Source organism: Podarcis tiliguerta (assembly GCF_965153285.1).
Source record: "Podarcis tiliguerta genome assembly, chromosome: 1".
Classification (NCBI taxonomy): domain Eukaryota; kingdom Metazoa; phylum Chordata; class Lepidosauria; order Squamata; family Lacertidae; genus Podarcis; species Podarcis tiliguerta.
In genome coordinates, this window is record NC_139534.1 from 103,149,107 (window position 1) to 103,174,255 (window position 25,149).

The 25,149-nt window shown below is 41.5% G+C and overlaps 1 protein-coding gene across 3 annotated transcripts in view; it reads left to right on the forward strand.

Annotated features, from left to right (window-relative positions):
- Positions 1-1,139: 1,139 nt before the first annotated feature.
- TTC6 (tetratricopeptide repeat domain 6) overlaps positions 1,140-25,149 on the forward strand; it is a 69,521-nt gene continuing 45,511 nt past the window's right edge. Inside the window, exons 1-12 of one of the 3 annotated variants that reach the window (XM_083452254.1) lie at positions 1,166-1,358; positions 3,379-4,438; positions 5,140-5,220; positions 6,046-6,129; positions 8,421-8,460; positions 10,111-10,208; positions 12,233-12,415; positions 13,724-13,866; positions 16,360-16,569; positions 22,282-22,441; positions 23,383-23,487; positions 24,201-24,299. In XM_083452254.1, coding sequence (XP_083308380.1) covers positions 3,389-4,438; positions 5,140-5,220; positions 6,046-6,129; positions 8,421-8,460; positions 10,111-10,208; positions 12,233-12,415; positions 13,724-13,866; positions 16,360-16,569; positions 22,282-22,441; positions 23,383-23,487; positions 24,201-24,299 — 2,253 coding nt within the window. In that variant the 5' untranslated portion in view covers positions 1,166-1,358; positions 3,379-3,388. Of the gene's footprint in view, positions 1,359-3,378; positions 4,439-5,139; positions 5,221-6,045; positions 6,130-8,420; positions 8,529-10,085; positions 10,209-12,232; positions 12,416-13,723; positions 13,867-16,359; positions 16,570-22,281; positions 22,442-23,382; positions 23,488-24,200; positions 24,300-25,149 lie in introns of all 3 variants that reach the window. The other 2 variants (XM_083452256.1, XM_083452255.1) reach the window with 2 other exon arrangements.

Consider the following 25,149-nt stretch of genomic DNA (forward strand, 5'->3'; position numbering starts at 1 on the left):
ATTTATGGACCTAATAGGTATCTAAAGCCATTTGCACATGTTGCCATGCAACAGTCCATGCAGAATGTAGGCACCCTGTATACAGAAATGAGCAAACCAGTGATATTTTAGGGAGCAGGCGGGGGCCATTACTTACCGTACATCATAGGAGCCTAGACAACACAAAACACCGTTGCTGTACAGTATGTAGGTTTCATTTTATTTGTTTTTATCTTATATTTTGGAAATGTACATCCAGGTGTTTTTTTCCTGTAATTTTTTGGGGACCCCCCAAGAGAGTGGGGCCCTACGCTATAGCTTGTTTTGCTTATATGTAAATCCGAAATTAAAAGACGCCTGCTCCTTGGGAGAAAGGCGATGGCAAACCTAGACAGCATCTTAAAAAGCAGAGACATCACCTTGCCAACAAAGGTCTGTATAGTTAAAGCCATGGTTTTCCCAGTAGTGATGTATGGAAGTGAGAGCTGGACCATAAAGAAGGCTGATCGCCGAAGAACTGATGCTTTTGAACTATGGTGCTGGAGGAGACTCTTGAGAGTCCCATGGACTGCAAGAAGATCAAACGTATCCATTCTGAAGGAAATCAGCCCTGAGTGCTCACTGGAAGAACAGATCGTGAAGCTGAGGCTCCAATACTTTGGCCACCTCATGAGAAGAGAAGACTCCCTGGAAAAGACCCTGATGTTGGGGAAGATGGAGGGCACAAGGAGAAGGGGACGACAGAGTACGAGATGGGCGGACAGTGTTCTCGAAGCTACAAACATGAATCTGACTAAACTGCGGGAGGCAGTGGAAGACAGGAGTGCCTGGCGTGCTCTGGTCGATGGGGTCACGAAGAGTCGGACACGGCTAAATAACAACAACAAAAAATCCGGCACTGGTCCAAGCAGCCCACAGCTGTCTGAGAGGGGAAGAGGACCCCCCAACTCCTGGCCTTTTAATTGGATCTGCCGAGGATAAACCATAAGAAAGGCCGATAGTCCACGTAGCCTAGCATCCCACAAGCAGGACTTTGAACGCCCTCTCTCCACAGAGCCAAACGCAGCCGAGGGGATCGTTTCCAGCGCGACCCTCCCTTGCCCCAGGGGGCGCTCTCGCCAACGACGCACCCCCAACCCCACCGCTTCCTCTCCCACTCCCTTGTAAGCCGCGGCCGGCCAGGCCTGTCTCTCTTGCGTTGACTGCGCGTCCCAGCCCGTTGCTAAGCGACCGCGCGCGCTTCTCTCCCCAGAGCTGCTGCCGTCGTCGTTGGCGGCCGCTGAGGAGGGAGAGGCTGGGAAAGGACGAGATGGGGAGAGGTGGAACCGAGCCGTGAGGGAACCGCTTTCGGGTTGGCGCGGGGGGAATCGCGGAGCGAGGTTTGCTTGAAATGTTTCGCGGGGAAAAGTTAACGTCGGGCGAGGATTTGGCGCGAAGCAGCCGCGTGGCAGAAATCCAACAGGTGCAGGTTTCCATCGTCGTGGGAAACCCCCTAAGTCAGGCATAGGCAAACTCGGCCCTCCAAATGTTTTGGGACTACAACTCCCATCATCCCTAGCTAACAGGACCAGTGGTCAGGGATGATGGGAGCTGTAGTCCCAAAACATCTGGAGGGCCGAGTTTGCCTATGCCTGCCCCTAAGAGGAAAGGGGCTTGCCCTGTTGAATTTTTCGGTCCCAACTCCATTGTTTAGGGGTAGTCGGAGTCCATGAGCAACTTGAGGACCACGGATTCCCAGCCCCGGCCTGAAAGGCACAGGACCGACCCTGTCAGTGGGTGGGTGTGGGATGGATGTGGGAACTATATGGCCTGTGCCAGATTTATGTATAGTAGTACCTCGGGTTACATACGCTTACATATGGTTACTGTAATGCTTCAGGTTACAGACTCCGCTAACCCAGAAATAGTACCTCAGGTTAAGAACTTTGCTTCAGGATCAGAACAGAAATTGCACAGCGGCGGTGCGGCAGCAGCGGGAGGCCCCATTAGCTAAAGTGGTGCTTCAAGTTAAGAACAGTTTCAGGTTAAGAATGGACCTCCAGAAAGAATTAAGTTCTTAACCCGAGGTACCACTGTGTAAGCTAAACAAGCTATAGCTTAGGGCCCCACTCTCTTGGGCCCCCAAAATGTTTTAAAGGAAAAAACCACTGTATTAATTGTATTTCAGTTCAACAATTACTTTGGTAAAATACATATTTTGTTATGTGCAAATGGATTTAGATATCTATTAGGTATCTATTAGGTACCTATAGCATATATTCAACACAAAAATCAGCGACTATTTGTTGTTGGCAAAGGACAGCTGGACATATAAAGGGCCCCATTATGTTCAGTAGCTTAGGGCTTCATCAAACCTAAATCTGGCCCTGCCTAAAGGGCACAGGACCCTGCCAATGGGTGGGTGCGGGATGGATGAGGGAACTATATGGCTGCTGTGTGTGATGACTTGGTTGTATATAATTAGCTAGACCTGTTGTGAAAGTAAAAAAAGGCGTCCCCAATTAATTATGCAGCAGGTTTTTTTTTTAAAATAGCAAGTATTTTGTTAAAATGGCAGACAGCAATCTCTGTCTTAAAAGAGGCATTTCTTCCTCTTTTGCTCAGGAGGTAAGGCCTCTCCTAAGAAGGCACCTGGTATAACTTTCTCACACATCATATAAAAAAGTCAGCACTTGTGCTGTTTCAGAATCATTGCCTTTTACTTATATGTACAATTGTGCAAATTAACTAACATTTATTTTATCAACTTGCTTTTTCTAATAGGAAGTACCCTTATTGGAAACTATTTAGTCAAATTAATGTTGAAATATCATTCTGGATTTATTTATTTTTATAGAGGAGCAGGTTTTAATTAATTAATTAATCAATCAATTGCATTTACACCCCACCTTTTCTCCATGGAGCTCAAGTGGCATAAATGGTTTTCTCCCTCCTCATTTAATCCCCACAGCAACCCTGTGTGCTAGGTTAGGCAGAGAGATTATGACTGGCCCAAGATCACCCAGTGAGCTTCATGGCTGAGGCTGAACATTTTATAAATCTGTCAGTCAGTGATATAGTTTGCTTGTTGTTTGTGTGTTATCTGTGGTGCTGGGGAAGGAGAAAAATTAAATGGGACAATTGAAGCCCTCCTGTTCCTCTCTCTGACTGACCATGGTAAATTAAATGTTTGTGGCTTTTCTGTTTTTCTTCTCCTTTTTCAGACTTCCTAGCAGTTCTTCAAAAAATATTTAGAGCTTCATATAAATTAGCATATCTGGAATCACTTTTCAGCTTGTCCACATGAAGCTCCCAGATATGCTAATTTACAAAGTCAAGAATATGAAGAGGTCTCTTAATCTTTTATAGCTATGAATTTTAATCACATATAAGTAAAATTCTATGCTTATTTCTTGAAAGGTGCAAAGAAATGGCTAGAAAACATGAGCATTTTGGCTTAAGCTATTTGGAAGAATTGCGTATCCTTAAGGAACGTGAAAATATCTGCAAAGAATCTCGACAGAAATTTGTCAAGTTTAAACAAGCAATTGCTGATGTTCATGGAGAACTGGAAAAATCCAATTTGGAGGTTGAACCACCTGAAACAACCTTGTCTTATAGGAGCTCAAGGAGCCCATCCCCACATCTTGAAAGTACAGATTCTTCTCTTGAAGTGGATTCTTCTAAACGTCTGAAAGCAGTTAGGATCACTGTTACCGGCCTGGAAGATGAAACACAAGATGTCACAACTTCACAAAAGACATCTAAGAAAGAGGGCAATGTTGACAAGAGACAGTCCCCTAGTTTTAAGAAAATAACATCAGAAATCAAAAGTGATAACATGGAAGGTGAACATGAACAAGTCGCAGTAGCAATAGCTTCTTTCGTAGGTACAAGCAAACAACTCACAATGCTAAAGAAACCAGAGCCCCCACCGAAACCCAAATATCAAAGGAGTCATCCGAAATCACCATCTAAATCTGTTGTTCTACAGAAAAACAGTTTGGGTATGGAACAACGAAAGCAAAAAATAACATCGGAAGAAGTAGTTGTTTCTACAGTTGGAAGAACCAGCGCTTTAAATGTAGAAGCTGATGACACACATTCTGTGGTTTCTGGTTCAAGTGGAAAATCTGATATGTTGAAAGAAATTTCAAAACCATGCTTATTAAATTCAATATTTGACGTTGAAATATCAGTTAGTAAAAGAAGCAGTGGCTCATCTAGTATGAAGTCTGCTGCAGAGGCTTTGGTAGAAATTTCACCTGGGAGTACATCAAGCATTTCAAAAACGAGGCACCTCGCGCGAAGTAGGTCACATATACAGCGTTCCCTGCAAAAGATGCCTTCTGGAATAGCTGTAAGGTCTATTGATGAAATTATTGCATCTCTGAAGTCTACTATACCAACTCCCTCGGACTTGAGGATCAAAGAACTTGTGGAGAGTATTCTTGGTCAGGACTACAACGTAAACAAAGCAGTAGGTGGACTTAGAATGCGTGAAATATGTTTGGTTTTATTTTTAAAATTTGCATATTTTTCTCTAAAACCTACCTTGTGCTGTAACACAGATAAAAAGTAGTACCTTATAAAACTAATAGTTAGACTGGGCAAATATAAATGCATCCTCCTTTGATAGGTTTTCTGTAGTTTAATAGATATATTATTAGAAGTATCCTGGAAGTACACAAAAGCCATTGTTGCAGCCTGCTGCAAAGTATGTATGTATGCATGCGCGTGTGTGTGTGTGTGTATACAGGCTTCATCCTGGTGGTTCAAAGTGAATTAAAATGGGTTAAAATAAAATAAAACACTTATTCTGTTTCTGACTAGGGCCCTAGGGAAGAGTTTCATGCATGTGAAACACATACTGAGGGTGCTTGTCTACATTACTTTCATGTTTGAATATCATGTGCAGCTTTCCAAGTTGATATTGGATACAGAGATTGATGTAGTGCCTAACCTACAGTATACAGAGATCAAGTTCATAGGTATGGTACAGCTTGAATTGTGCCAGAAATGTATAGGATCATAGGAGAGTGGTTATTGATAGAATGTGCTTTAAAAAATTATACGGGAGATTCCACACTTACATTAGCATCAACTTCAGCAAAATGTTTTACTGTTGTTTGACATTGGTGTACTTTCTAATATATTTATATATATTTTCGTACAATGAAGATATTAGCTGTTAATGAAGAACTTCAGGCGAGAGAACAAGGGACTCCAGCTGTAGAAGTTTCACCTTTGGAAATGGAACAGGTAAAATTGATAAGGTTCAAGGCATTATCAGAGAATGATGTTATTTTTTTAGTATTATTTAAGAGGACTGCTCTAATAAATTTGTTAGTCCTTTATCATATACGCTGTAATCAAAGTAGCTGCAGATTGAAACGAAGGAATATTGGTTGAACAGAATCCCCACTTGCCCTGTCACTTGTACATAGTAGCATAGGGCCAGTACAGAGCACATTGACTCCATAAGAAACTACTATGGAGGATTTGGGGACCTGGAGCACCATGTGAAATGACAAAGCCTGCAGCTTGTGGGAATTGGTAACATAGCTTCCCGGTAGGTGAGCAGACCTTTAGATCCAGGCCTAAATGTGAAAAGAATCTAAATTGTATCACATAGTGGTACATACTATGTAAACAAATGCCTTCCTCATGGCTAAAAGATGATGCTAAGAATCATGCTTTTTAATCTTAATCTTTGCAGGCCGCAGCACAACAGGCCAGTGGCCACAGAGGCAGGGAAATGACAGTGTGATACAATAAGTAAGACAAGACACCACCTTGAATTGAAAAATTGGCCACAACTTGATTACAGATGTAAGATGGATTTTGGCATGGGCATTGGGTTTGTATCCTGGATCAGCAACCTGCTTGCTGACCAATATCTCTATCAGGGTAGAGCCTGGCAAAAGGACAATCCCCATTGATACAGATCTAATGGTGGAATTCCATAGGATACCATTCAGGGATGTTCTATAACCTGTTGGCCCCCATCAAATGCTTTCATTATGGCTAAAATGTGACATCAAAGATCATGCTTTTTAATCTTAATATTCTTCTTTCTTTCTCAAGCCACTACCTGCTAAAAAAGACCATCTGGCAACAGAGTTGGCACCTGAAGAACTGACACCAGAAGATGCTGAGCAAGTGAAAGTGGTATAGCTTAAGCTTCTGTTATAGAAAAATATTTGTTTCTTAACCTGATATTCTACGCTGTTCTGGCAGCAGAACATAGAATTGATTATTAAGCTTACAGAGAATGAGAATGCATGCCATTGCTTTGGTACTGGGACAATGCCTTTATATGGAGAAGGAGCATTGCGCTAGCTGAGGTTGTGCTCCAGATTTGGAATGGATTACAAAATAAACTTGCACATGCAAAAAGTGGTGGTAGGTACAGTTAGGAGACAAGATGGGTTATGTTGCACTGCTGTTTACTGCTAGTCAGTTTAGGGAGGTTCTTTAACATTCGCACAAACACCCCCGCCCCACTGCAAGGACTGAAAGTGGCCACAGTTAAATTTCACTGTCAGGGTGAAATAAACTAGTATAACAGAACTTGCTTTAGCCACTTTACAATATACCTTGTATTTCAACTATTTTATATGTGTTGAAAGCAAATGATGAAATGAGAGCTGAAAACAAACTTGGTTTTATATACATAATGTTATATATTTTATGTTATTTCTACAGTTAAATATCCTAATTTGAAATAGAATCTGCTTCCTTTCCTCTTTTGTTTTGAAAATCTCTCTTTTTAAAAAATATATCTTTATTAATTTAAAATAAATACATTTATGAGAAAACAGATGTACATACAAGTGAACAAACATACAATCAAACAAACAAATAACAGAAAATCTCATGAATATTCCTTGAATTGGTTTTGTTAGCAATGACTTACTTATACTTAAAATTTAAAAAAATATACCGTATTTTTCGATCTATAGGATGCACCATACGATAAAATGCACCTAGTTTGGGGGGTGGGGGTAGAAACAAGAGGGGGGGAAATTCTGAATCCCAGAAGCCAGAACAGCAAGAGAGATCTGGCTTCTGGGATAGCCTCTTGCTGTTCTGGCTTCTGGGATAGCCGCTGAAGCCTCTCCTGGGCAGCGGGATGAAGGCCCCCCCTGCCTGGAAGAGGCTGCGTGTGGGTAAGCTGCCCTCTGTATCTTCCCCCATCTCCCGCAAGCACCGTGCGCTCTTTAAAGGGAGCGCGGTTCTTGGGGGCTTTTCTGGGAGGTGGGGGAAGGGACAGAGCCTTCGTCCCGCTGCCCTACGGAGGCTTCGCGGGGCTATCGAAAAGCCAGAGTAGCTAAAGGGAGCGCTGCACAGCGCTCCGTCCAACTGTTATAGCTTCGTGCAAAGCCTCCGCAGGGCATGGGGAGCCTTCATCCCCATGTCCTGCGGAGGCTTCTGGGACAGCTCGCAAAACCTCTGCAGGGCAGCGGGTGCCTTCATCCCGCTGCCCTCCGGAGGCTTTGTGCAGCGCTCCGTCTTGCTGTTCTGGCTTTTGGGGCAGCCCATGAAGCCTTCGCAGGGCAGCAGGATGAAAGCACCCCGCTGCCCTGCGGAGGCTTTGCGCAGCTAAGCCTGAAGCTAGAAGAGCGAGATGGAGCGCTACGCAGCGCTCCCTCTCCCTGTTCTGGCTTCTGGCTTTGCCGTGCAGCCTGCATTCGCTCCATAAGACGCACACACATTTCCCCTTACTTTTTAGGAGGGGGGAAAAGTACGTCTTATAGAGCGAAAAATACGGTATATTGTAAGCGTTAGCTGCCCATCTTGTGTGATGGAGCTGCCCTCCCATCACAGCTGCAGTTTGGCTGCTCAGGGCTAGGGTAGAGAACAATGGTGGTGAGGTTGGGTGTGTGCAAGGATGCTGGCAGAGCTAATCTAGTGCTTCTGCTGGTATGCCTGGGCAGCCTCAACATGCCTGCCTCCATGCCCCCACCTCACGGTCTCAACCAGGTAATCTACAGCAATGCCAGCATTGGCAGGATGACTCAATCACACAGGCTGCGACTGGTTGTAATGAAGCATAACAATTACTACTTGTGTTATGGCTGCTTCTGGACCTTTGCCAAGGAAAGAGCTCGCTTCTTTGAGAATCCATTCAAGGCCCTTGATTTGGGGCAGTAAGAAATTTGCAACAACAGCTGCTGGGTTGGCAGGCATATAAGCACTGGGTCTCTGATTAATATACAATAGCCTTCCCCCAACCTGGTGCCCTCCAGATCTTGTGAACTGCAAGTCTGAGCAGCCCCATTCAGACTGACAGTGCTTGGGGATAATGGGGTTGTAGTCCAAGAAGCCTGTGATGGGCTACAGGTGTCGTATTCCTGGTGAAGATGATACAGCTTGTTCATAAAACATCACTGCTTTCATCCATGATGATTGATAATTTATGTACTGTAGATTGTATATTTGCCCTTTCTTTTCTCTAGGATATACCAGGATCATCACGAAGAGCGAGCTTTCCCCAAGGTCACTTTCCCCAAGCTCACTTTCAAACGGAAGCTGCAAGAGTGAGAGAAGATATTGCTGAAGTTAAGGTAAAACTTAAATTCTAAACTTTCTTGTTTCTGACTAGTCCTTTCTTTGCCGATACTACCTGTATTATTCTCTTTCCAAGCTGCTGTTTTATGCATCCTTTTTCTTATTATTGTATCCCATGTGCCATCAGCTTTCTCAGTGTGTGCCATCTCCAGGCAGGGCTGGGACAGATTCCTGGCATTGAGTAATTGGCGTAGATTAGGGATTCTGCTGGTTTACCACCCGCCTTGCTGTCCGGGTTGAGAGCCATCGGTTATGGCGGCTTCCCTCTGAACAGCGGAAGGGAGAGCTCCGATAAAGCCGGGGTTCTACTGCTACGGCGACGCGGTGAACCCGTGAAATCGTAGGCGGAGGAAGCCTACAACCGTGGGACTCGGCGGGCACCTTTAGCACCCTCCCAAAACGTTTCAGGAGCTCAATACGGGCTTCGGAGTGTGGCGGGGGTTGGCGCGGTGCTGAGAGTCGATCGCTACTTCCTCGGACCGACGTCGCACAGCTGTAACTGGAGAGCGCTCAGCTTCTTCTTGGGACAATTTGGATTACAAAAAGAAGTACCCGTGAGTAGGGGAAATACAAAATTTTTAAAAGAAATAAGTATATGAATTCGGAAAAGAATTGGGACTTGAGTAAAACACGCAATTTTGGAACCGAAGCGGTAAGGTCTAAACAGGAAGTCAGCCTTCCGCTCTGTAAATAGTTGAAAGCAAAGACTTTGTGCGCTAAAACCTAAAAAGGGACTCAGAGGACTAAAATCAGACGTCTTGGGAAGGACTTACCCCCCCTCGGGAGGCAGGGAAAGAGGGGGGTAGGACTGAAACTTTTACTGCCTGCGCGGAAATGGGCTTTTAATGTTGGAAATCACCGCTTGGATGCCTGGTCCTGAGCTGTCAAAACTGAAAGCAAAGCCCTGAAAAGAGATCGCAGAAAGTGAACAAGGGAATTTTATTTCTGCAAATTGACTATTTTGTTACTAAGGATTATCGGGATACTTCTGAAGGGATGTTATTGTTACCAAGTTGTTGCGAGGGAGAAGACGGGAGACATTTTATCTTTCTCCTCCTCGCCACTATTGTGTCCCCCGGTGGGCACTGAGACTGTTACAAAATAACAAAAGCAACTGAGGAATTTTCCACTGTTTCCCTTTCAAAGCTGATAGCTAGTTGCAGCTGCAAAGTGGCCTTGAGACAATCTGGTATGTTATGGCAGAGGGAAAAGGGAAAATAGACCAGCTTCAAGAGAAAACTACAAGGTCTGACAAATCTTTTTACACAGGAAGGAGAGGATCTATACCTGACCCAACAGGAGGTGCTCCTGCACAGCCCAAACCAAAAGCGATGTCTTCAACTGAAGACCTCATAAATGCAGGATTTGCAAAACTTCAAGAATCAATAAATAAACTGACAGAAGAGGTTGCAGAAACAAATAAAAGGGTGGCAGAAGCATCATCTAAAATAGATCATCCTCCGCAGCTTGTTCATAAAACATCACTGCTTTCATCCATGATGATTGATAATTTATGTACTGTAGATTGTATATTTGCCCTTTATTTTCTCTAGGATATACCAGGATCATCACGAAGAGCGAGCTTTCCCCTAGGTCACTTTCCCCAAGCGAGCTTTCCCCAAGCTCACTTTCAAACGAAAGCTGCAAGAGTGAGAGAAGATATTGCTGAAGTTACGGTAAAACTTAAATTCTAAACTTTCTTGTTTCTGACTAGTCCTTTCTTTGCTGATACTACCTGTATTATTCTCTTTCCAAGCTGCTGTTTTATGCATCCTTTTTCTTATTCTTGTATCCCATGTGCCATCTGCTTTCTCAGTGTGAGCCTAGTCTTTGAGCAGGGTGCCTCTAATATGCCAATGACACTTAGCTCTGTTTATCTTGACATCAGAATTAGGCAAAGCTGTGCAGATTCTAGACAATTGGAGGGCTGGATAAAGCTCTATAAAGTGAGAAAGAATCCCAGCAAGTCGGGTGCCCTGTGATTGGGTAGTTTTTCCAGGTGCTCTCAGATTAAACTGGTGAAGTGCTGTATCTCAGTGAAAAACCATCTGACTTGCATGCAGAAGGTTCCTGGTTCAGTCCAGGCATCTCCAGGCAGGGCTGCGACAGATTCCTGGCATTGAGTAATTGGTGTAGATTAGGGATTCTGCTGGTTTACCGCCCGCCTTGCTGCCCAGCAGTCTCTCTGCCTGAGATGACAGTCTTGGAGGTGGTGTTGAGGACTCCCAGACTGCTGGTTCTAGGGACCTTCAACATCCATGCTTTGGGGTGGCTCAGGACTTTATGACTGTCTGAATGTCTGACCAGCTTTATATCATGGTTGTTAATCAGCTTCCTATGTTTGATGAGCCTTTTAGAAAAGACAAAAATGTTATTCTCTTGGTAATTTATTCTGAGCAGGTCTCCCATACAGTAGACAAGGAAAAAGGATAGAATGACTGAAAAATATAAAATGACTGTTTCTTCTATGTAAAGTAAAGCTGGGATTGGTTGAATTGCTAATTTAGGTGGTTGGGAATAGGGTTTGGTAAACTTTGGACCATGGAATGAGAGATCAAAACAAAAGCTTATTTTTAAAATACTTTGTATTATTTTTGATTTAAATTTTTAAAAATTTATTTATATATTTATTTTATATATTTATTTTCCTGAACATCAGGAAGACTAGTCTTGCAGCAAGAGCTGGTTGACAGTGGAACAGACTCACATAAGAGCTGGTGAACTCTCCTTTGAGATTTTAAAGCAGAGGTTAGATCACCTTGTATGATCTAGTTGAGATTTCTGCATTGCAGGAAGTTGGACTAGATGACCCTTCCAACTCTACCATTTTCTCTATTGTTTTAAACATAGCAAATTAAAAGCTAATCATTCTCACAGTGTAAAGTTATGCTTGTTTACTTGGAAGTAAATTCCACCATATGATTGGCAGCCACAAAGAGCAAGATCACTGATTACTTGTAATGTTTGAAAAGGAGGCCTCTTAAATGCCTCTTAGGTGAAACATAAAGTGAACCATATAATACCAACCAGTGCTGCTATAGGGAACAGGCCAACCCACACGTGTAACAAGATTCAAGGATTTGTGTTGCAGCAACCTCAGATCGGAGGAGTGGGGATGTTCTGTGGCACAAGCATTGTAATAGAATAAAGAGATTCAGGAATTGCCTGCGTAGAGCACTTTAGTAGCCCTCAGATTAATAGAGGAGCATGGGTTGGTTGGGTCTTGGTAGCAAAATGACATCATTATTTCTACTAGCCAGCAGAAATTATGTGAAAAGTACCTCTGAGCATGTGCACAGTTCCTTTCTCATTACCCTGAGCAATAACAGCTTGTCCCTTCCCTATACTTAGTGAAAAGGATAGAGGGCAAGGTTTCTTCACAGACCTGAACCTCGTTGCTTACAAAATTAAACACTGCCTCAACTTCTTCTCAAGTATACTGTATGTTGCTATTAAACTTAGGGACAAAACAGACATGACACCTTTCAGACAATAAGCAATAGCAGGCCCAATCTGGATCAGGACCTTGTGCAGGGCCAATATTTCAGTGTTATATATTTGAGCTAAATATTAGGAGCTGATTTTATATATATATATATATATATATATATATATATATATGTATATATATATATATATATATATGTATATATATTTGAGGGAAGTAGAAATGTATATCTATACTAAAATGTCCTCATAGGCTGACGAAGAAGTGACTGAAATGCCAAGAGAGAAAGTAGAGCATTCCTCATTATCATCTTCACAAGAGCTAATAAGCTTCCATGAAAGTGAAGAGAGTTCATCTTCAGAGGTTGTACAGTTACAAGAGTCAACTCCTTCAGAGCAAAAAGATGTGGAAAAGGCCATACCTGAACCATCACAGGTAAGAGATAAATTTTAAAATACCACTTATTCATATTTGGATCTAGGAAAGACTCTCTACAGAAAGGACTCATAAGCCATTAAGTCACCTTATTCCTTCTAAGGAAAAAACAAAGGAGGGAGTGATCTCTTTGATTATTTTGGTTGCCCTTTTCTGAACTTTTGCCAACTTTGCAATATTCCTTTGGAGGTGAGGAGGCAACCAGAACTGTACACGGTATTCCAAGTGCAGGCATACTCTAAATTTGTAAAATGGCATTATGACATCGGCAGTTTTCTTTTCAGTTCCCTTCTAGCATGGAAAAGGATAATTAGGAAATAATTTGAAAATAAAGCAAATACTAAGGAAAGTAGCCTGTAATTTCCAGGATCTCCCTGAGTCCCTTTTAAAAAATGGATGTTACATTGACCACTTTCCAGTCTTCAGATATGGATGCTGATCTTAGGGACAAATCATAGACTTTCATTAGAACATAAACATCTGAATCAGGAGAGGCTGTGAAAGGTCTGGACTGGTATGTGCATGCATTAGTGTACTGGACGAGGGCCAATAATCTGTACTTGAATTTTGGAAAGAGAGATGCTGTTTGGGTGGGTGGTCTCTATGTTTGGGTGGTAGGCAAATTATTTTGCTTTCATTTTTGCCTCCTCACAGAGATCTAGCTTCGCCTTTGAGAAGCTCCAAATTCTTCCAAGGCACTTTGCATTGGAATTTGCGAAATTCCAGCACACACTCTTACTAAATATCCTACGCTAGATAGAGTATCAGCAAATTACCTGCACAGAGCAAGGGTATCCCTCACATGTTTTATGATAGACCCTTTCATCAGAAAACCAGCTCCATTTTATCTCCTTAAAGTTTGGAGGGGGTGGGGAAGATTGATAATGAAGAGAAATTCTTCATTCAAGAGTGTTGAACGGAACTGAGGCAAACATCACTTGTGGAGATGACACATCGGAAGAGGGTAAGTTTTGCTTTTCTACTTCAGAAAGGCAGCTGTCTTGTCCTGAATCCGATAAGGAAAAGTGTGGAAGACATGCTAATTCTTCTTGATCAAGGCTTCAGCTTTTATATATTTAATAATTATGGCTTTAGGGTTGCTTTCCATAATTTAACATGGACAGATGGCCTGTCTGTGGTTGTGGCCATGCCTAACAACAGGGAGGAGCAAGGAATTTTTTTAAAAATGGGGTAGGAATATTACTGCACATCTGAACAAATAACCCAACTGTGAGGCTGCTGAAAGTTTACTTTAGCCATTCTTTTTTAAGGTTCTTGACTTTACTGTTGAATTTTATCCCTGTATAGAAGTCTCTGTCCTCAGACATAGAGCTGGAAATAAAAGGCAAATCAATTCCAAAGGCTAAACCAGTTAGAATTCAGGAGGATTTAGAAGATCTTGATGAACAGCATCCCGTATCTCTGCTTTCCACTTGGACTACAAAGATCAAGTGAGCTTAAAAATATTTCCTTTTTAGCACTAAATTATTTATTTTTATTAGTTTTCCAATATACCCCCAATAAAAAAATTATAACAATAGCAATTAATTCCCAAATTATACAATTATCAAAATGCCAATCAACTTCCAATTAATACATTTTAGTTAAAATGGCTCCCTGCATGGTGGTTTGGGTTCATTTCCGATCTGTGTTACCTAATCTTAATGTCAGTTACATTTAAGTCATAATAATCATCCCATAGTCAACAGCTACATAATTAATGATTTCCATTTGTGATAAGGAATAAGGAAGGGCTGCCTTATATCTTGTTGTAAGTCACATTGGAAACCATCCACCTGAATGTCCACACCCCCAAAGTCTGTGCCCATCCTCCACATAACCTCCCTGAATGTGGAAAATGTGGGTAGAGGGGCCACATGTTTGAAACAACCCTGCTTTTTCACTTATTTCTTAAAATCTCGCCATCTTGCATATTATGTGCTGAGTGGTACACATAGTTCCTTGCAATCATACCTGCTTTAAGTTACACTCCTATGCCCACTTACCTGAGAATATGCTCCATTTAACCTACTGGGACTTACTGATGAGTAGATCTGATTACTTTTGAGTAAACTTACATAGGCTTGTGGAGATAGTGGCTATGCTATAATCCAAAGAATTGATGAAATTAATTAACCAATTAGATGTACTCCTCTTAAAGATCCTGGTACTTTTAATAAGTCTTGTCTGTGGCAGACTGTGGTGCAAGGCTTCCCTATTAATTGTATGCATGCTTTATTTCAGTAAGTTCTGTTGCATTCTTCAGAACTTAATTCATTAAATATGTTTGGTATTGGCCCTTTAATTGAATGATGTGCCTGCCATCATTTCCTTTACAGTATTTATTTATTTTCACATTTGTTTCTCAGTTTTGCACCCTTTGGAATAGTAACTTCTTAGGGTCAAATGTGTTTTGGAATACCCCAGGTTACTCCTCCACTACTTTATTGGTGTAGGAAAAAAGCTTTAATTAGTAGCTTTTGTTGTGATTCAAGCCCTGAAATGTTTCTGGGACACGGAAGAGAGCCTTTTTATGGCAAGTCTGAAGTTTGTAAATGGATATAACTTTCAATTAAGTAACCGAGAGCAGACTCATGGGAAAAGAATTCCAAAGTTTATGAAACGGTCAAATTGGCATTTAAGTGACCCTGTGCATGCCATTGCTTATCTACATTGCTTTAAGTTCATTTGGTTAGCAAGATTATGTATTAAAACAAATAATGACAGCAGACAATGAGTATTTTACTTCAGTAAAAAGTTACTGTCAGATTATCAATGGTGCAGAAAAAGCATGATTTTGTGAAAAAAAGTTATTGAGTGCATTAAGTGAGGTTAATGTAGGCCACACACATAGTATTGGTTTTTCTTTGTCTTCTCTTTCAAAGGATGATAAATAGAGTGCTTAAGGAGAGTGTGTGCTGTAAAAACACACACCTTTACCTGCAACATGTTCTAAATATTTTAGTTTTTTGTTAGGAGTGTTTCCATTTTTGTCCATTACCGGTAAATGATTCCATCTTCTTTTGGAGCTCAAGCAAAGGGGCACAACAAACTATGGTTCAGTTGTTATTTTCTCAGTTAGATTAAAAACAAAACCTGTTAACAAAACACACTGGGTAACATTGTAATTGATGACTGTGATTAATTAAACTTGTCTGTTATGCTTTCTTTTGAGAGCTACAGAATTGTAACTTTTTATATTTGAAAAAGGGTGACAGGGAAATTGTATTGTGGAAGAAAATGGAAATGTGTGCGAGGTAGTTGTTTACGGTATATAATTGTTTAAGAAATTTTGCAGTACAGACTACCATGTGCAGAAACACTAACCCATAACTTTGCAACACTTTTTCTCACCTGCATTACATACATTCTGTACTGTTCCATTGTAGTTTGATTCAAAACATGAAAAACAGCTGCTTGAACACCGTTCCTCTGGGAAGGAGCTTCTTTACCCAGTGTAGCAAGATCTTTCATAGTTTTTGGTCTTGCCTTCTCTTTCACCCTCAAAGAAAGAAAATGATCACTACCATGTTGCTTTATAGAGGGGTGGGTCAATAGGTTCCATAGAAGACCTCTATGGAAGTATGGTGACTTTTCTCCATGTGTGATATTTCACATAATTCATTTCCACATTCCCTTGGGAGGAGTGCACTGTGCTCTCTCTCCCCTCCCCTCCTCTCCTCTCCCTCCCTCTTCAAAGAGGGCACAAGCCAGAGGCAAAGAGCCACAGAACAAGCACCCTTTGGCTTTTGCCCTTCAGCTTGCGCCAGAACTCTTGCACCACATCCAAGGCATGAGCTTTTAAAGTTATTTGGAGAGGAGCAGAGCAGACAGCCCCAATCAGCGTAATATGTTCCAGACAGAAACATACAGGTCCAGACTCAGTAACTTTAAAATTAATATCTACATGCATCATATGGTAATGATCTTTATTTTCTTTCTAGGGATGTGGATCACCCACTTATTCACCTTCTTTGTGAGGCTTGCCCAAGATGTGTGTTGCCTGTTCATCTGCAGCTTGCTTCAAGAATACACCATACTATAGACAAAAGGGGTCATAATGTTTTATTACCACCAGTTAATCTTTGCAGTGACCTCTCAGAGCAGTTCTTACCGTCCACTCCTGCTTATGATGAATTTATGGCAAGAGAAAGGTATGATTAGAAAATACTTTGTGCAGTGTTTTTGTGTTGCCGAGTGAGCACTATGATGCAGTTCTATGTAACAGTGAATATTTTTTTCTGGTGGAAGAACCAATTCACACAACTTTATTTGCATTCCAGGAATAACAGAAGTCTACAGATTTGTGTCCCTCCTTCCTGTGGCACACACTGAGTTTTTGTGGCTCCTGCCAGTAGCGGAGCTTCATGCTCCGGCACCGGGGGGCGGAAAGCAGGCGGGTGCATGGCTGGTGCGTGTCCCAGGGGCGTGGCATGCGCCTGGGGGCATGAAATGCTGCCTGCAGGGGCGTGGCGCGCCACCTGTGGGGGTGTGGCACCCAGCGCAGGCAGGGGGGCAGCTGCGATGGCACCCCACCGGGATTGTGCTGCTGGGGGCAGTGTGCTCTCCCCGCCCCCCTCTTCCTCCGCCAGTGGCTCCTGCTGCCTTTCCCCAGCACAGCTGGTGCTCAGTGCATGAGGTTCCTACCCATCCCTGGCCTTTCAGTCCTGGACCAACTGCAGGGGGCATATTTTTTGGCAGCAAACATTGAACAAGTGCGGATTGCTCCGGCCTCTGATGTGCTCACCTGCCCTCTTCTTCTGGAAGACTTTGCCTGCTTCAGTGTCCTCTCTTTTTTGGGTGGTGCAATAGGAAGGACTGGGCCAGCAAGCCTTCCATTGAGAAGTGGCAGAACTCAGAGAAGGTGGTCCTGCCAAAGAGGTTCTATTGGGGAGGCCCAGGCCCTCTTAGAGGTTTGCAGAGGCCCAGCTTTTGAGACTCCTAACCAGAAGAAGAATAACAATTACCGAAATAAAAATATTCGCAAAAATAGAGTGAGACATAGTTTGATTTTTAAAATTTATTTAACAATAGCTTTTCTAACCTTTTCTATCTGAGAGGGTGTGTCACATTTTGGTCTGATGTGCATAAAAACAAGTTGTGAAACATACTAAATGCAAAAAAATCAACAAGTGTCTAAATTTGAGCCGCCTTTTGAGCCAGAGGCCCTGGGCCAGATGGCCCTCCTGCCCTGCAGCTCTCCTGCCCAGTTGGCCCTGCTAGTGGTCTTCTTGGCAGGGATGCCAACAATTGTAAAACAGTAATGCTTTGAATAGCTCTTTCAAGTCCAAGTCCATAATGTATACTGAATCACCCCTAACCACATACTAACTGCCACTGCCAAAAATCCTAAAAGGTAAGTCAGGCAGGGCTTCCCTTTGCAGAAGCCATGTTGATACTTCCTCAACGACTAGTTCTTCTATATTCTTTATAATCTTTATAATTCTTTATAAACAGGCAGCCCTGTTTAGGGAAGCTTTTAATGTTTGACGGACTATTGTATTTTAATATTTTGTTGGAGGCCACCCAGAGTGGCTGGGGAGGCCCAGCCAGATGGGCGGGGTATAAATAACACTGGTCAACAACAAATTTGTTGTCTGCGTCTTTTCAGTTGATTTAGGATGAATCTGATGCGCTGAATCCAAAAACCACATTTGTTTTGCTCAATCAGGTCAGGTTTTTGAGCTATGGCCACATGTTGTTTTTTTAACGTTTTTGTTCACATGTACGCTTGTGTGGAGCATTTTAGAAGAAGTTGGTGGGGGTAAAATGCCATGTCAAATAATTGTTTTGCTTGGAAATGATTATTTTAATGACAAGAAGTATTCAGGTTCGATAGTTCTGGGTGATTATGTCGAAAAGGGATCAGTTTGAAGTCATAAAACCTCGAAATCTTCCATAAATTGGTGCGACAAAGCATAAAGTTGGGGGATCAAAACTAAGTTAATCCTGATCTTCAATCAGCACGTCATCCTGTAGTTCATTGTGATGAAATTCCAGTGCCTATCTTCGGAGAACTTCCTGACATTAGTGACGAAGATGCCTCCAGTGTAGAAGGACATGAAGAAGAAGAAGTGGTTCTTGAAGATGATGCTCCACATCCATTTTCCCAAAAGGAGTTGAATGATCTAGTTCGCGACCTCAGCTTGTCAAAGGACTCTGCCTCCTCTCTGACAGTGCTCGCATCAGCTTCTTCCGCAACAGGCATCAAGAGTACCTCCGTTTTTTCTCGGAAGAGAAGGACTTGGTGTACTGTGCAGATATTGCCCAGCTTCTGCTCAAGCTTGGAGTGCCACAGTACGAACCCACAGATTGGAGACTGTTCATTGACAGCAGCAAGCGATCACTGAAATGTGTTCTGCTACACAATGGAAACCAGTTTGCCTCTATATCCCTGGCTCACTCGACTACACTGAAGGAGAACTATGAAGCGGTGAAGTATGTGCTGGAGAAAATTGGTTATGATCAGCATAAGTGGTTTATTTGTGTTGACCTGAAGATGGTGAACTTTTTGTTGGGACAACAATCTGGCTTCACCAAGTACCCATGTTTTCTGTGCATGCGGGATAGTAGGGACCGTGCTCAGCATTACACGAAGAAGGACTGGCCTGTGTGGGAGGAATTGGTGCCTTGCAAAGAAAGGAACGTCATCAATGACCCTCTGGTGGACAGAGACAGAATACTCTTCCCACCGTTTGTCTTAATCAAGCTCGGCTTAATCAAGCAGTTCACCAAGGCTCTGGACAAGGATGGTGACTGCTTCACTTACTTGTGCCAGCCTTTTCCAGGATTGACCATGGAGAAGTTGAAAGCTGGCATCTTTGACGGTCCTCAGATCCGTCAGCTCAGCAGAGATTCAGAGTTCGGAAACTCAATGAACGAAGTGGAACTGGAAGCGTGGAAGGTATTTGTTCTGGTAGTAAAGAACTTTCTTGGCAACAATAAGGCCAGAAACTACGCAGAACTTGTCAACAACATGCTGACTGCTTTCAGAAACCTGGGCTGCAACATGAGCGTCAAGATGCACTACCTATTTTCACATATGGACCGGTTTCCTGAGAACCTGGGTTCAATGACTGACGAGCAGGGGGAGAGATTCCATCAGGACATGAAAGAGATGGAGACCAGGTATCAGGGTCACTGGGACGCAGTCATGATGGCTGACTACTGTTGGACTCTGAAGAGAGACCTCCCTGCCGCTGAGCATTCCAGGAGTTCCAAGAAACGGATGTTCAAGCCCTGAAGTTTGAAAAATGGTGAAGCAACATGCAATTTACGTGTACTTACCTTTATCAATGCCCACCATTCAGTTTACAGTAATCTATGTTTCTATCAGGTAATCAATATATGTTGTTGGAAAAACATTTTTTTCTCTTAAAAACATATTTAGGATGATATGTGTTGACAAAAAACAGCTGATAATGCCACAAAAATGTAATCGATTTTGTCACAAGATCTGATTTTTTTCCAGATCAACATAGCACAAAAACCTGACCTGATGGAGAGAAACGGATGCCATTTCCTGATTCAGCAGTGCAAAAATACCCTAAAGCAGTTGTAGAAATCTAGACAACATTCAAAAAGTAAAAAATTGTTGCCCAGTGTAATTATTATTCAGTGACGCTATGTCTTCTTGATACTTTTTGTTACAATATTTCTAGGTGTAAGATTCCCACCCTTTACTTACTTACTTATTTAAAAACCTTTCTTAGTTGCTGTTCTTCACAAGGAGCCCAGGACAATGCACAGTAAACAAACGTAAAACACACCAATTCAACAACAGCACAGTGCAAATAAAAACACCCAAGACATAAAATATAAACTTCAGCTGCTAGCATTTAATTTAATTAATTAACTTTCAACTATTAGCCTAAACCCAGCTATTTTAACTACTGTATTTTTTGCACCATAACACTCACTTTTTTCCTCCTAAAAAGTAAGGGGAAATGTCTGTGCGTGTTATGGAGGGAATGCCTATGGGTGGCATGCCTACGGATTTTCCTCCTCTAAAAACTACGTGTGTGTTATGGTCGGGTGCGTGTTATAGAGCGAAAAATACGGTAATTAAGGGACTTAAATTCAATTGCCAGGCAAGTATACTGACAACTCCCTGTTTGTGTGGGGGTTGCATTCTGGGTATTGTGCGCATCAGTGGGGCATGCAAAAGCCGGTCCTGCCCCATTCCGGGGCTGAAAACAGCATGCATGTCAGCAGTTGCGTGTGCCTTGGCTGCGTGCAAAACTGCCATTCCCTGTATTATTTATTGAAATTTATTGATAATATCAGATAATGGAATTATTTGCATGTTAAACAAGACTAAGTTTAATTATTGCTTTAAAATGTCATTGTTACTTTAAAGAGGTAACTTGTTCCCTTTCACCCGTTCTCACCCCTGTTCTAAGCCAATAGCCATTTCTCTATGTATTCTGCCCAGTAAGCACATCCAGCACAAATATTTGTAGGGCAGTTAGCTGTCCTAACATCCTGACATTAGAATAGTGGGTTAGGGTGACAGGTCAGAGCAGGGACTGGAATGCTTGAAACTTATTCCTGTGATTTAGTGTATGGTAGGCAGAAACTGAAGATGTGCTCTGGTATCCCTGTGCGGTGCTGTCAGGCAGGTTTCCCCCCTTTCCCCTTTGGTCCAAGAAAAGCCCTTTCCTTTGTTAACATGACAACGGTTGTTTGAATGGCATCTAGTCTGAATCAACAAACACTATCAAGCAGTGTCTTTTCATAGGAATGAGAATGTGATAGATTCTATTGACTCAGGAGACTTGTTTATGTGAACAGGCATTCCTTCAGCAAAATGTTTTGTGGGCAGTTTAATTAATCCTGATTGTTTCCTTGCTTATATTTTGGAGACCCTGCTAGAGTAATTCATTATCACAATTCTCTTATGAAATCAGAAACTACCCAAGTGTAGATAATGCTTTAACATCTGTGAGACTAAACAAGACTCTGGAACGGTGTTCTGTGGTTTCACATTTGCATTATTACATTCCTTTTTAAAATGAAAACAATATTTTGGTGGTCACAGGTATAAAGATATGAATGGTGATTTTAAATATATAGCCTTGCTTTCTACCCACAGGACTTTGAAGGCAGATTTTATTGCAGAACCAGCAGTGTTCATCTGTTCTCTAGTGAGAAAGTTTTGAACCACCAGTAGATGGCACTGTTAGAATGTACTCTTGAGTTGAAAATGATAATTGACTTAAATATCTATTTTTAGCATTTTGTTTATTTATGTATTCATTCTCTTTGTATACCACCTGTATAACTTAGCTGTCTGGGCAATTTACAAAACATGAAACATAGAAATGCAATTAAAACTCTTATATAGTAAAAACACTAAAACTAATTCATCAAAATTGTTGACAGATCACTGGCAGGAGAAGATCCTTTTGATTTGAAGGGATTGAGCCGGTTAACACCTAATTTAAAAAATACCCAGAGAGCTAATCTCAATGAAATTTAGCCTATTTACTGACTATTAACAAAACCCACTTAGTATCTAGGCAACACTACAAAATGATTGCTGTGGTTGGGCCTGGCTAGTCAAAAAATGGCTGCCCCCCTCAATTTCTCCAAATCAATTACTGTTTAACTGTCTTTCTATTCATTTCCCCACTGTCAGCACACTCATCTCTCAGTGCTGCTTTGAAATAAAATTCAGTGTGAATCCATCATTACTTGAGCTATGTTGGCCAGTAGTTGCTGAGGTTATAGCCTGCAATTATTTGCCATCAAGAATGTGCTGTTTAAAAGCAAGACAAAGCATAAAACTTGAACTGAGTAAATACTCTCTCTGTGTGTGTGCTTTACAAATATTCCAGTATCTTACTGAGAATCTTTTTTTCCAGAATTTGTAATGAAGGAGTTCCTATTTCAGAAGTATACAAATGCAGTCAGGAAGATGGAGTTAAAGTTTTCCCTCCAAGGTCACCAGAAAGTATGCCTGAATGGCAAAGAGTAGCTGAGTTTTATGTTGAAAAACCTCAACTAGCCCTGTTAGGAGAAAAAGTAAGATTTGATACGTAATTCTGATAACATATTTTTCTGAAGTCCCATCTTTTGAAATATAACAAATTATTGTCTTTCTAGATTGCTTCTGCTTTTTAAAAGAGGGTGTTTATATAGAGAAGAAAAATTCAAAGTATAGTAGGTAGTTTTTGGCCTGCATTTCCCAGGTTCTTATACAGTGCTCTCCTCAAGGTACAGAAGGAGGGAGGTTCAATAGACAATATCAGGACTTGCCTTACCAACCCTAGTGGCTTCCTTTCATGACAAGCTCATCTCCTTTTCAAATGGTGTAATCCAACCACATCGAAGGCTGGGCTCTTTCTCTTTCACAGAAACCCCTTTCCTCTCCCCTTTCAGTCAATTTTTCTATTTCTTTCTTGTATATCTGACAGTGGGGTAATTGTATGCAAATTCTTTATTTAACTGGGCCTTGAATGCAGAGAGTTTTATGATGTCTCATTCTCTTGCTGTAGCCATTGTCAGCTTTGGAGTCTCCTGGCATTTTCTGTTTTGGGGATACTAGCTTAATAAATCTTTAACTGTGTGGGAAAGCTTTAGGATACAATTGTGGATGTAAGCACCCCCTGTTGCTAATATATAATCCTGGGCATATGAAAGTATAGGACTTGGGTCTTTCCATTTAGATTTCCTGCTGATTGAGGTAGTCCATATTCTTATGTAATATGTTTAGAATAAGGATTTTACTCATTTGCCCTGATCCAGAGACTGCTGGTTTTCCCATGCAAATGAGATGTGTAGCTTTTGCCAGGTGATATAAGAGCCCTTCATATTTTGTGTTTCCTTCACTTCTGTTTTATCTCAAAATGCCTGATTTGTCTTGAAATGTTTACTATTTCAGCACAGCAACATCTAATTATTCAGAAGAAAATATGTCTAGGATTAAAGTCATACTAATTTTTTAAATTGCTTTTGATGTGAAGGTTAAATTTCATCCAGGGTCTCTCAAAATGTTTTGGACACCAGCTCCACAGAAATTTGCCGCTCCTCTCTCTCTTATGAAGGAGACCTTGTTTCCAAAGTATGAGGTAAAAATTCTTAATATATTTGAAGACTACACAGCATTTCATTTAACATCACATTTGATTATCTATACAAAATATAAATTAAATAATAGCGTTTCTGTACCAATATCTATAACTGGAAGTGTGAATTATAGAAATAGTTGCTTTGTTTTGATATAGAGTGGTGTATTTTAAATTAATGTAAACAAACTTACAGTTAGTAATTACATACCATATGCCATATGCAATTGGGGCACATTCTCCAAAATATTTAAATATTTCATCAAATTAACAGAGAATGCTAATGTTTAAATACCTGCAGGATTGTACTGTGTTGTGAATGCCCAAAATCATTTTAGTTCTTTTTTAGTATTGCTGAAATTCATATTTCCTTTGTTTGGATATGATCCTTCTGGAGTCTTATTGTGCAAACCTCTCTATGTATGTATGAGTGTTTGTTTGTGTATGAGTAAGCTAAAGTACCTGGGTGAAAATATATACACCAGCCATATTTCAAACTGTTCAGATTATTTTGTACTACTGGCCAAAATAAATCATATTGTCCAACTTGTCGTGCATTCCTTGTTTAGTGGGACCAAATGGAGTGTATCAAATCCAGTGAAGTTTTGATGTTATCGTTTTAACTTTTCCTAGAGATTTATGAAGTCAAACTGAAATTGGTATGATGGTTCATACCACCGGTTAAAAGTTATCATTAAACCTTTTTATTTTTCCAGAGCAATCTGATTAATGGTGTTATTTATGAAGACTTTTCATGTGATCTTCGAGATCAAGAAGTATTAGAGTTTGAGGAGGACTTTGACCATTTGCTTTCTGTGTGTATTGCAGTAACAATTTCTCTTTTTTTTGATCTGATAATGGTTTCATATATTTCATAAAGGGTTGTTTTTCCTATGGGAGCTGCCTTGGAAGGGCTTTGTGAGGAGGAACCTGTCATTGGCTCATGCCTTTGTATTTGCAGGAAGCTTCTCCAGCAGTCAGTCTGGCAGGAAAGCACGCCTTTCTCAGTATACAGAGATAAAAGAGAAGTGCTGAGAGGGAATAGTAGGGCATGGAGGAGAGAACAGCCGAAGAAATGGCTGCAGGAAAAGCTCCAAAGTGCTTGGTTCTTCCAACAGGAAAATAGACAGGCAATGAATAGGGGAATTCCCTCTGCCTCAATGTTTCTGATAACTGGCAGGCGAAGCAATGAGAGGTCAAGTACAAGGGTGCCAAGGGGGGCTTGCTGAGGGGAGGAAAGAAGCAGTAGGGCTGCCTATGCTAATTGTGTACAGGGACCAGCTTAGCGGAAGAAAATGGGGCGAACCTGAGCACAAGAAAGTAGGGGAAGCCCATAGGAGGGTCCTGCGATGAGTCTCGCTCCTGAGTTCAGAGAAAAAAGGGCTCACTAGTTGTCCTCTGAAGCAAGAGTGGTCTGGCATTCTGAGGAATCACAGGGGGAACTGGTTAGAGGGGACACCACTCAACTGGGAGTAATGTGTAACAACAGCATACAAAGAAGAAACTTAATATATCAGAATGCATTTGTCAACTTTTCTTCATTGAATGTCAATGTTATGAAAGGACCACACTCAGTCCATATACTGTAATTCTTTAGGGCCAAAATGGGCATGGGCCCCTCAGTTCTCGTTTCACTCTTGGAGCCTTTGTACTTCCTTAGGAGAA